Source organism: Eleutherodactylus coqui, chromosome 2, assembly GCF_035609145.1.
Source record: "Eleutherodactylus coqui strain aEleCoq1 chromosome 2, aEleCoq1.hap1, whole genome shotgun sequence".
Classification (NCBI taxonomy): domain Eukaryota; kingdom Metazoa; phylum Chordata; class Amphibia; order Anura; family Eleutherodactylidae; genus Eleutherodactylus; species Eleutherodactylus coqui.
The window spans coordinates 170892323-170904485 of record NC_089838.1 but is presented as its reverse complement, the minus strand read 5'-3'; the positions used below and the strand labels follow the sequence as shown (position 1 = coordinate 170904485).

General features: G+C 41.1%; 1 protein-coding gene across 6 annotated transcripts in view; it reads left to right on the top strand.

Moving 5' to 3' along the window:
• The window catches only part of KIF21A (kinesin family member 21A), a 139790-nt gene extending 134938 nt beyond the window's left edge, over nt 1–4852 (top strand). For all 6 annotated transcript variants that reach the window (XM_066591909.1, XM_066591911.1, XM_066591908.1 and 3 more), the window contains 5 exons: nt 184–348; nt 470–587; nt 1908–2078; nt 2968–3167; nt 3699–4852. In XM_066591909.1, coding sequence (XP_066448006.1) covers nt 184–348; nt 470–587; nt 1908–2078; nt 2968–3167; nt 3699–3792 — 748 coding nt within the window. In that variant the 3' untranslated portion in view covers nt 3793–4852. The remainder of the gene's footprint in view (nt 1–183; nt 349–469; nt 588–1907; nt 2079–2967; nt 3168–3698) is intronic.
• The last annotated feature ends 7311 nt before the right edge of the window (nt 4853–12163 follow it).

Sequence of the window (12163 nt, the reverse complement as noted above, 5' to 3'; positions counted from 1 at the left end):
TAAAAGTGAATTCTGGGATAATGCCTTTAAAGTTGCTGGATGGCTGACAGCCGCAGCATCCTCTTATATCATGGTATATAGTGTGTCCAATATGTAACATTTTGTTATTGACACTTGTTTACCCTTATCAAGCATAGAACACAGTTGAGTGGACAATAATATGTCATATTTTTCTGTCATAAGATCTTCTGGTCAGGTGATGGCTTGGGATTCCTGTGCAGGAAGTCAGAATAGGACAGTGACCATTCCTCCTGGTGAAAACCAAATCAACCAAATTGCACTGAACCCTACAGGCACCTTCCTATATGCAGCTGCTGGTAATGCAGTGAGAATGTGGGATCTGAAAAGGTATGCTTCATGGGCTTGAAATTTGCATTTACACAGGACCTTATAAGGCATTTTATTAATTTGGACTTTAGTGTAATTTTTAAGTTGTAACCAGTGACTATATATTTTTTTCACCTTAAAGGTTTCAGTCTACAGGGAAATTAACTGGACATCTTGGACCCGTCATGTGTCTTACGGTAGAGCAGGTTGCCGGTGGCCAAGATCTAATTATTACTGGCTCAAAAGATCATTACATTAAGGTATAAAAAAAAAATAATCAGGTTTAATTATAAAATAATTTTAGAACAGAAGTTTTATAAAATGTATTGCACTGTCTGGCCAATTCTATTGGGAGCAGATATATCGGTAAAATATTCAGCCCTGGCTTACGGCACCATATTTACCTGCTAAACTGGAGGGTTAATAGGAGAAATGGCACAACATATATTATTCTTTAGAAGAGTTTAGACAAAAGGCATATCTGGGACCTGTGCTTAGAAGATCACTGCCTTTTCAATCCTCCTTCCGCTACCCTCACTGTTGAGTGACCGCAGTACTCTCTTCATGAACAGCCCTGACTCCTTGGCATGACTCTAATAACGTATTATTTGTAATTGGCTTTTAGGCCTACAATACTATTTTTTTGTGCCATTTCTCCTATTAGCCTATTGGTTCCACCTCAAGGCATAATGTGCTGTTCTTAACTAGTGCAGCATTTTATAATCTCAAATCCACTTAAAGATGCAAAGATGGATCTGGCGTATGAGAGCATGAAATAACAAGTATTTATGGTTACTGTTTAGTGACAATAAGTTCTAGTACCAGATTCCTCTGTGTTAATATTCCTATGAAAGATGTAAAATCCAAAAATGTTTAGGCAAATGATGCATATAAGGCAAGTACTCATTGTTTCAATATTGCCTTCTATTTCAAATACAGTACCAAATTATAAGGACTGTTGCTAGCCACCATCAAAGTTGGTTCCTAATTCTGTAAACTCAAAGAAATTGGAATATAGTGGCTGGTGTTATTTCTCCACCATCTCTTCCTACTAGTGTTTGCAAGTGAAATAAAGAACACCAGGAATATTTCAACACTACTTGTCTTTAAAAAATTTAAAAGGGGGGAGGGGGAAAGCAATCTTTGGAATGTTCTTGTAAAAGTGGAATCTAATGCTGTGTATGTGATGAATAGGCCCTGTTCAAACGGGGTTTCAAGGGTGCAGTTTCCACTCCAAAATCTCCACTGGAATCTGTACTATCCTTACATACCATTGTGGACAATGGGAAACTGTGCCGTAGCTCGTGCAGTGCGGATTGCAAAATCCACCTCATGGGAAAAAAAAAGTATTCATATGTCCATTCTTGACACAGTTTCTGAATAGAAATGATGTCAGGTGGCCATATGCAGATATTGCCCATTGAATGGGGCTAAATCTGAATGAAAATCTGTGGCAGAAGTCCGATGGAAAAATTTGACATGGATTGGCATAAGAAAACTGTGTGAAAATGCCTTACTCCTTTGTTCATTTCATAGCACATGAGAACCTTTCATATACTAACATTTTTGTTTTTCCTTAGATGTTTGATATTACGGAAGGAGCCCTTGGCGTTGTTAGTCCTACACGTTGTTTTGAACCACCTCATTATGATGGTATTGAAGCACTCATCATCAGTGGGGATTACCTTTTCAGTGGGTCAAGAGACAATGGAATAAAGAAATGGGACCTATCTCGCAAAGACCTTCTTCATGTAGGCCTGTTTTTATTCTAGTATGGTGGACTTATTAGTGGGTAATTATGATTGTTTTGGTTCAAGACGCCAGTGCCCTTGGGCACGATTTGTAGTAGTGAGGTGCCGAATAACACATGGAGGAGCCACATATTCTGCTTGACTTGTAGTAAATACTGTGTTATTAAGTCAGACAGGGAGATGAGGTAATTCTTTTCAACACACACAGTGAGTAACAAATGATATGTCTCCACTGAATTATGTACAATTTGCAACAATGAAGATACTTGTGTATAACACGTTTTATATACTGAGAGCTTACTCTGAATTTCTTTTCAGAGATATAGATATGAAGAGGGATGGACCCTCTTCATAGCTACATCTCTTTATCTCTCTCTCTTCATCTCAGCTCTCTTTCTCTCTTATCTCTCCTGTCTTCTGCATCTCCTCTTCTCCTCACTGAGACAGCTCACTCTCCCTGTGACAACAGACTCCCCTCGACTCACTGTCACAGCTGTCTCTCCTTCTCTACTTCTGTTTATCCTCTGCGTCTACCTTTCTTCTCCCCTTCTTCTTCCTGCGACCGTTGTGTCTCCCTATATATCGCCTCAGTCACCTGACCAGTCTGTTTGCAGGCAATCGCAACCTATTTGGTTGCTAGGCTACCTGAGTCTCTAGGCATTTTCTCTAGCCTGTGCAGCTGGATAAAAATGACCTAACTGGTTGCTAGGTTACCTGCATCACCTGTGCATAATGACTCAGATTAAACCCCTAGGGCTGGTTATTATATTACGTGTCCCCACAGCTAAACAGTGCTATGTAGTGCCCTTTTTCAGGCCACTACACAAGCATTAATTGCTTGAATGAACAAAATTTATGCTAATTATGTATATATTTTTTTCTCCTGCAGCAAGTTCCAAATGCTCATAAAGATTGGGTATGTGCTCTTGGGATAGTGCCTAGCCGCCCCATTGTACTAAGTGGCTGTCGAGGAGGCATCCTGAAGCTGTGGAATGTAGATACATTCATACCAATTGGAGAAGTCAAGGGACATGATAGTCCTATAAATGCAATCTGCACAAACTCTACTCACATTTTTACAGCATCAGAGTAAGGATTGTTTTCTTTTTTCTATTGTGGTTATTACAGTGAATGTGCTTTTATCTTTTACCCTTTTCAAGTCAAAACTAAAATAGATGAATGTTTTTGTACTGGTATAAGATGTATACCACTACTGTACTACAGGGATTCTGTACTTATAAGATTCGCTTCTGACGTTCCAACCAGTTGTTTTTTTCAAGGTACAACTGGTAGAACTGATTATATCTTGCACCGTCCTTTCTCGGTTGCATAAATCTTGGGTTTAGCAGCATAATGGAATCCTGTGGTGGTTATTTCAATGTTCTTCTGGGTCGAGGAGACAATTTTTTAAGATAAATTGAGGTAAGTTTTTTTCAGTGTTTTTACAGTGGACCACCGCCATTGCAGGCATCATCATGTTCTTGCCAAAGAAACCCCAGTAGAAATAGATAAAGATGTGCTCTACATTATTTATTGGGCTAAATGTCATCTACCTGTTTTATGTGCAGAACATGAAGATGAGGTGTGATGTTTTGTTTTTTTTCTTCTTCTTTTGTGTAGTGATCAGACTGTGAGAATTTGGAAGGCTAATGGCACTCTTGACGGACAGACATCAGATGCTGGGGACACAAGTGAAGATGTTGCAAGCAATTGAACTGGAAACCTGAAGATATAGTCTTAAGAGGATACTGTGACAGACTGTTTACCGTTAAAGACACTTTTGGGCATTTAATATAATATAGTACACATACTGGACCTGAATAACTGGAAGCTCTGTTCTGAACTGTTATTTTACTGTATTCTAAACCTGCTAGTGTCTACATAACTTTCTCATGGAGAATTCTTGTTGGTCTGTAGTTGAATGACCGTTGTTTGCGTTTCAGCTTTGGGTACAATTGGGCCGTTCGGTTCTGCGTACTGTAAAACTGCTCCACTATTAATGTGCAGTAATCACTTATAGGAAATAAGCTTACAGTATTTACTTGAAGTACTCTTATAGTGTCCCCCCTCACATACACTATGTGCCTGTAGACAAGTACAAAACTGCCGCGAGCAGAGGCCGGCAACTTTATGGCTCTTGCTAGATTGGCTCTTATGATGTTTTCTGCCCACATTGATGGTCTTTGTCATATAGCTTTGGTTTTAAATATACTACACATGACCAAAGTTTTGCTCTTCTGCACACCTTTGTGCTCAGGACTTTCTCTGCAGTAAATATCTAAAGCATTACACATTTCTGTCTTCACAAAGTAGTAACCTTTTTGTGACTGTGAGGCAATATTTTCTGTTACGTGTGTCCTATTGTTAAAACCTACAAAAGCGATAAATTATTTTTTTAGTTTAGCGTTTTTTCTTTTAGTACTTACATTTTTTTCACAGCTGCATAATTTTGCTTCTAATTTAAGTTGCTGCTATATGCATTTTACATGTTTTCTTATTTGAGAGTTTGCGTTAGCCTTGTTTGTGGTAGAGAACTCTGTATATAACTTGTAAAAAGATCGTCTGCAGCTCCTACTTTCATTTTCAATGCTGTGTGAATCTTTGAAAAATATTCTGTTGCTTTGTTTGTTTTTTCTTTACCTTATTTTGTATAATTTTAACAAATGCAAATTTAATATAGGCAAAACAATATTTGTGCATATTGAGTTTGTAGATTGAAATAACCTGTGAATTTCAGTTCCTCTAATGCATGAATAAACACACATGCGCAAATACTTCTGTTCTTGTTTCATTGCTTTCTGGTTTATTATATACTTTGCTTGGTTGGTTGATTGATTGAAGAGCCTTTCCCCCCCCCATTTTCAAATACTACCCATTTCATGTACATGTATTAAGTGGCTTGAATAAAGATAGAAAATGTCTGACAGACGAATGTAAATCCTCCTTGCCACACACTGGTTTGACTTTGGACTATCTGAGGAGGCAGCACCTAGGGAATCCCAGGTTTTGCCTCTCGAAGTAGGATACGGTCTTTGCTAAGGAGTCCCCAAGCTGTTACTCCCAGATAGTCCCATTTGGGTGGCTGATGATTCTGCACAGGACAGAGGTGCGGTACCTGATGGTGTGAACAGGTGCGTAACTGGGAAAGAAGCTATGGTCAAGGCTTGTTGCAAAGGATCAGTAATGACGTCCAGGGAATAGTCAGAGTAGACAACAAGCAATAACTAAGTCCAATAAACCGAGCCAAGGTCAGGAAGCACAGAAGTCAGAATAGTCGGAGCCAGAACCAGAATATATGCAATCGGAGGCTGTGTCACAATGTCTTAACTTACTTTTTATGGAAGACCACATAGTTGTATTGTGGAGGTAGACGTGAAAGAACTTGTGATTTCAGAACTAAAACAAAAGAAAATAGTAAATGAGGGTAGCAATATGTGCCCAAATGGGATATTTGCCCAGTGTACCACTCTATGACTGGTGAAACAGAGTGAAGGAAGACCCAACAGCAACGAGTTTATGAACCTGCAAGGAAATCTTTATGTACAGAATATCAATTTGCAGATCCAGAGAGATGATGACAAACCTGACGACATCACACAAAATCCCCATCCACAGAAGTGATTGAGACAGGCTTCTTCAGGGCTAGTGTGGGTATCCTGTGCTTGACCACCAAGGCTTGGTGGATGAAGTTTCCAGCATAGTCAGAGTTCAGGTATGACTCTGTAGAGAACTGGGTATCACCACAGGTCAGAGAGGCAGAAAGCAGAAGCTTTGTAGAGGACTGTCACCTAAGTTAGTCTCTCCTATTGTCTCTAGGTGGTGGAGTTTTCCTGGCTTAACTGGGCAAGATCTCAAGAAGTGTCCATTTCCACTGCAGTACAAATATAAATTTTGCATTTGCCTTTTCAGGTGTTCTTCAGATATAATCTGGGTTCTTTCTATCTCCATAGTGTTAGCACAAATATTTATTTGCTAATTGGTACGTTCTTAGGTATCCAAAATAATTGTTTATATTTGTGCTTGAGAAAACTTGCAGATCACGCACACATTGGATGTGATTGGAAGTCATCTGTTTATTCCATTAACAAGCAGTATTATGTATACAAAGCCATTCGCAAAGAGGCTAGAACATGCCTCTTGTAGTAATTATAATTCATTATCATTGGTTATTAAAACTAAACGAGAACAGTGACGTCTTAGTTGTCAGGCAGGACTTCCCTCAGGCCGATTGGAACTATGCCTCATGAGACTCCCGTAAAATGGCCTTCTCGTGGAGAACAGACACTGATGGCACCAAGGTTGTGTAGTCTGGCTTCCATGTCTCAAAGTACTGAATAGAATGGAATATATTGACCGAGGAAGGTTGGGTACTAGATGTAAATCTGAAAAGTTCTTGTAAAGGAAAAGGTCAACAATACGATATGACAGTCTGAAGCATACAAGATGGACACAAAATACAAAATTGATTCATATTTACTGCCCCTGCAATAGGTTTTTCAGTGGAAGAAGTAGGAGGATGCTGAACTGGTCTAGAGAAACTGGGGTCAGACAAAATTTTCATCTTGTCATGGGTAACTTAACATAGACTTTCTCTAAAATATATATCCGTTCTGGAGACCACAGAGAGGAGGTTCTCCAGGGACGAAGGTAGATCTCTGCCAGCTAGGTCATCTGTGATTCTTATAGAGAACTCCTACCAGAACGCTGCCAGGTGTTCCAGAGCATTTCAGATCTGTGGCTAGTGAACAAGATTGTATTGCATACATGGCCAACTGTCTTGGACTCTTGGCATAGCTGCAGCAGTGCAGAAGCAGTTGAAGAGACTCAAGCTGGTTCCTCAAATACTGTATGGAATGTAGTCAAGTAGGTCTGGAGATACGTAGTTATGGAACACATATGCTCCCATAATAGGGTTGCCTAGGCTAGTGAGAGAAAAAAAAAAACAATCTTCGTGCAATCAGTAAGTAACTCTGCTTTTGTTGTTCAAAATGTATCAGGCAGTGATCTATAAAAAAAAACCTTGGCGGGACTTGGCTAGTGTCCAGGAGCTGATACAGAATCCAGAAGTATGGACTGAGCAGTTAGCTGAGTGAACAATTGATTAGTCAGCTGTGAGAACACTAGTGTAGCCGCGTGAAAAGCTACTTAAATAGTTGCTTGTACACACACTGTTTTCCAAGAAATACCAGCAGATATAACAGAGGTGAGATTTGGGTAAGGCATAGCCCGTTAAGCAAGAGGTTATACGCCACATTTTAGTCCAGAAACAAACCAATATCAAACACTCCTGAAATAAATATAACCATGTACCCCACTGCAGAGGGCTCATGTCAACGGGCAGGTTTGAATTGCGGATGACCTGCAGTTCAGGCCGCCCATAGGGAGACATGGGTATCCGCCGCTTAATTAAAGCATGCAGATTTGTTTTGCGGACCTTCCGTTCCAGAAAACAAGTCGCAGCATGCTCTATTTTGCTGCGGATCCCGTAGGGACGGCCTCCATTGAAGTCAATGGAAGCCATCCGAGCCGCGGCAGACCCGCAGCTGTCACTGCAATTTGTGCAACAGATCCCACGGTAAAGCAGATTTTTTTATTTACTTTTTTAAAATCTCCACTGCGCATGCGCGGCAGTGAGCCCACTCACATGCCAGCACACCCCCCTTCACATCCACAGAGGAGAAGATTAAAAACCCGCACAGCCATGCAGAGGATCGGGAACAGTAAGTAATGTCCTCTTGCTGCAGGCAGGGTGGGATTGTGCTGCAGGCTTCTGGCCACGGAATCCGACCTGCCCGTGGACATGAGCCTCAAGGGGTGTATGGAGCTGCTCAGTAGTTAGGATAACTGCTCTTTTTAAAAACCTTTTAAGCTGTCATGTTGACATGTCAAAAAGTTTTGATCTTTGAGATCTGCGTGCTCAGAACCCCTCTGATTGTTGAAATAAATAAACAGAAGTGTTTATTCGAACCCTGTGCCCCTTTGACTGTCTCCATTGCCTGTCAACTCTGTGCCCCTTTGGCTGTCTTCCTTTCTGGTTAACTCCTCTCAGCAGCTGAAGATAGACACAGAGAGGTCTATAAAAGTCTATTAGTTTGTCCTTCGTTGAAAGGCAATAAAAACAGCCGAAGGGGCACAGAGCTCAGGTGAGCACCGCAAGCCCCTTCATTTCAGCAATCAGTGGGTATTTCAGCAGCCGCATCCCCACTGATCAAAGCTTTTAACGTCAAAAGTTTTTAAAGGGCCACTACAGCAAAAATACATTTTTCCATCCCCGTCTCCTCAGCTGATTTGTCTATCACACTTTGGAAGTCTCCTTTGTGTATTCCAGCCACTTCCATGCAGTGTAGCTTCTTAGCTAGAATCGTGAGCGTGAGAGATTTTTATTTCACACCTAACATAGTAACATAGTTCGTAAGGCCGAATGAAGACAATGTCCATCTAGTCCAGCCTGCATCACCTATCCCATGATGCATCAGCACAGCTATACCATTTCTTTTTGCTGCATTAGCTCCTATAGTCTTATAAATAAGCTACAGACTATAAGTAATACAGTCAGGAAGATGAGCTGTGATGATCATCAGTAAGGACTCCTGTACACTGGCGAGAGCGACATTGGAAACAGTGGGTGGTTCACGGCCCAATGGGGCCAGCCCCATTGAAAACAATGGGCGATATTGCACAGATATGATATGCAGGAAAAAAAACGCAGCATGTTCTAACACTGACATGCAGGAAAACATTGCAAATGTGAATGAACCCTTTCAGAAAAATGGGTTTCCAAACTGAGCCAAATTTGTGCATCTCACAACGCACAAATCTCGCATGATTTTCACGTCAGTGTGAAGGTACACTAACTGCGACAGGAATGACTTTGTGCCCCTGCAGGCAAGTCCTGTGTTACAGCATCACACAGACTGAGAAACTTGACTAGAAAATGAATACACAACGCCAAGCAGATCTGATCTGCTCATAATTGAAATTACATGACCATCTGAGGGGAAAAAAAGAGTCTGGGAGATTCAGATAAAGAAAAATGACTAACCAAGGTAACACTAGCTCAAATATATACTAGGGGGAAAGCTTTATAATGAATGGATTTTAAAATATCACCGAAGTAGCCCTTTAAAAAGTGCAGTTACTCTTTAAGCCTTTTCCATATGTGGCTGGTGCCCACTGTAATAGATAGCTGACACACACCTACAACTAACAGACTGGAGATAATTCAGGTGCCAGTTATTTAGTCCCTTAGATATCACTGTCATTTCTGATGGCAGCATCAACTGTAAATGGGAAAAGGAGCGCTCTCTGTCACCATGACACAAGATCATGTGGTGCTAAATGGCTGTCATGTCAGTCAATTAAAGATCTCCAAGCTTGTGTCATGTCAGTCAATTAAAGACCTCCGTCCTAGTGTTTGTTACACCCTGCTTCTAGCATGGTGAAATAGGATGTCAACTATAGCATGATACACTGCAATACAGTGTATTGCACAAACAATAACGTGCGAATTCCACTAAGTGACTATAAAAAAAACAAAAAACTTTTTACCTTGTTTATATTTAGAGATGAGCGAACGTACTCGTCCGAGCTTGATGCTCGGGCGAATATTAGGGTGTTCGGGATGTTCGTTATTCGTAACGAACACCACACGATGTTCGGATGTTCGGGTTACTTTAACTTTCTTCCCTGAGAAATCATTTCTATATGCGCTCACTGGGGCCGGCGGCAGCAGCGCCAACCCCATTGAGAACATATAGAAGACAAATCCTTCTTCTCTGCCACAGCTGTAAGAGCTGTGACAGAGAAGAACGATGTTTGCCCATTGAATTCAATGGAGCCGTCAATACAGCCGACTCCACTGAATGCAATGGGCTGCCGGCGATCGCGGGATGAATTGTCGGAAAGGGGTTAAATATATAAGCCCTTTCCTGCAATTCATCCAGAAATGTGTAAAAATAAAAAATATATATATACTCACCTGGTGTCGACAGACGGAGTTCAGCGCGGCAGGCTGCAGTTCTCCTGAACTGCTCTGAACAGCTGTTAGTAGTATTCAGCAGCCGGGGATTTAAAATCCCCGCCTGCTGAATAAGATGCCTCTGAATGGTCACAGCCTGACCAATCAGAGGCCAGCCCTCACTCACACCCATTCATGAATTCATGAATGGGTGAGTGAGGGCTGCCTCTGATTGGCTCAGGGGCACTCTCCTGCCCCTGAGCCAATCAGAGGCAGCCCTCACTCACCCATTCATGAATTCATGAATGGGTGTGAGTGAGGGCTGGCCTCTGATTGGTCAGGCTGTGACCATTCAGAGGCATCTTATTCAGCAGGCGGGGATTTTAAATCCCCGGCTGCTGAATACTACTAACAGCTGTTCAGAGCAGTTCAGGAGAACTGCAGCCTGCCGCGCTGAACTCCGTCTGTCGGCACCAGGTGAGTATATATATATTTTTTATTTTTACACATTTCTGGATGAATTGCAGGAAAGGGCTTATATATTTAACCCCTTTCCGACAATTCATCCCGCGATCGCCGGCAGCCCATTGCATTCAGTGGAGTCGGCTGTATTGACGGCTCCATTGAATTCAATGGGCAAACATCGTTCTTCTCTGTCACAGCTCTTACAGCTGTGGCAGAGAAGAAGGATTTGTCTTCTATATGTTCTCAATGGGGTTGGCGCTGCTGCCGCCGGCCCCAGTGAGCGCATATAGAAATGATTTCTCAGGGAAGAAAGTTAAAGTAACCCGAACATCCGAACATCGTGTGGTGTTCGTTATGAATAACGAACATCCCGAACACCCTAATATTCGCCCGAGCATCAAGCTCGGACGAGTACGCTCGCTCATCTCTAGCTAACATCGTTCTTCTCTGCCACAGCTGTTACAGCTGTGGCAGAGGAGAACTTGCTGTGTCGTTCCCATCATTTTCTTGAATTGCCAAGATTTTCACACATGAAAACCTTAGCGAGCATCGGCGAAATACAAAAATGTTCCGGTCGCCCATTGACTTCAATGGGGTTCGTTATTCGAAACGAACACCCGAACATCGCGGGAAGTTCGTTTCGAATAACGCGAACCCGAACATTTTGGTGTTCGCTCATCTTTATTTATATTCTATATGTGTGTTTTTGATTATATTTATATATACACACACAATATGAAAAAGGTAATTAGCCCTTACATAGCTCCATCAATGGAATAAAGGAAGTTATGGGGCTCTGATTTCAGTGACATATTATGAAATACATCGGAACTGAGTTTTAGCTCTAAAAATGGAATTGTAGACATTAATAAAAGCGCAGTACATTTGGTGGAGAGCTCTCCGGGGAGTTGAGCCCATTCTGAGTTTTTCTATAAAGCGCTATGATTTTAAATTGGTTTGAGGCTAAAACTTGTGCTAGACAGAGAAACTTTATTGTTAATTTATCAATCAGCTAAAGCTATGCTCTGACTGGAAAATGGGACCACTGATGATCTATTAATCAGGAAATGATCAGTGATAGAAATGCAAGCACACATTACAGAGAAAAATGACTGTATGGAGATTGCTGAACTTATGTGTCAAAAGATTCTTGAAGAATTGGTCTTGTCGTCCATAGCAACCAAGAAACTTACATCTCGATTATAACAGAATTAATTACCTTAATTGCTTGTTCCGTATTTTGGTCAATTTCTGGGTCATGTAAAAATTATTGGCAACACCCTGCTACATTTGCTGTATAACAAAGTCAGAGAAAACATGGTATAGAATACAAAAAGGTCAAGAGTGTCATCTATAGTATTGTTCATACTTCTTCCGCCAATCGGAAGGTATAGCACCCGTCAAACAACATAATCTCACCAAATACCGCCCTATAACATAATGCTCTCTCCATGTGAGCAAATTTCTTTATTGAAATTCCAGGTTACTTCTGCTGTTTCAACTCCGGCTCATAGTTTCATGCTCATGTCTCATCAATTGTGATAATGAGTCTTAGAAAAGATTTCTCGTACATCCAAACAATACCTTGTGCTTTAATGATCATTCATTATATAAGAAGAAATATTTGAGTTGACATGATTTCTACACTCAACCTTAAAGACTT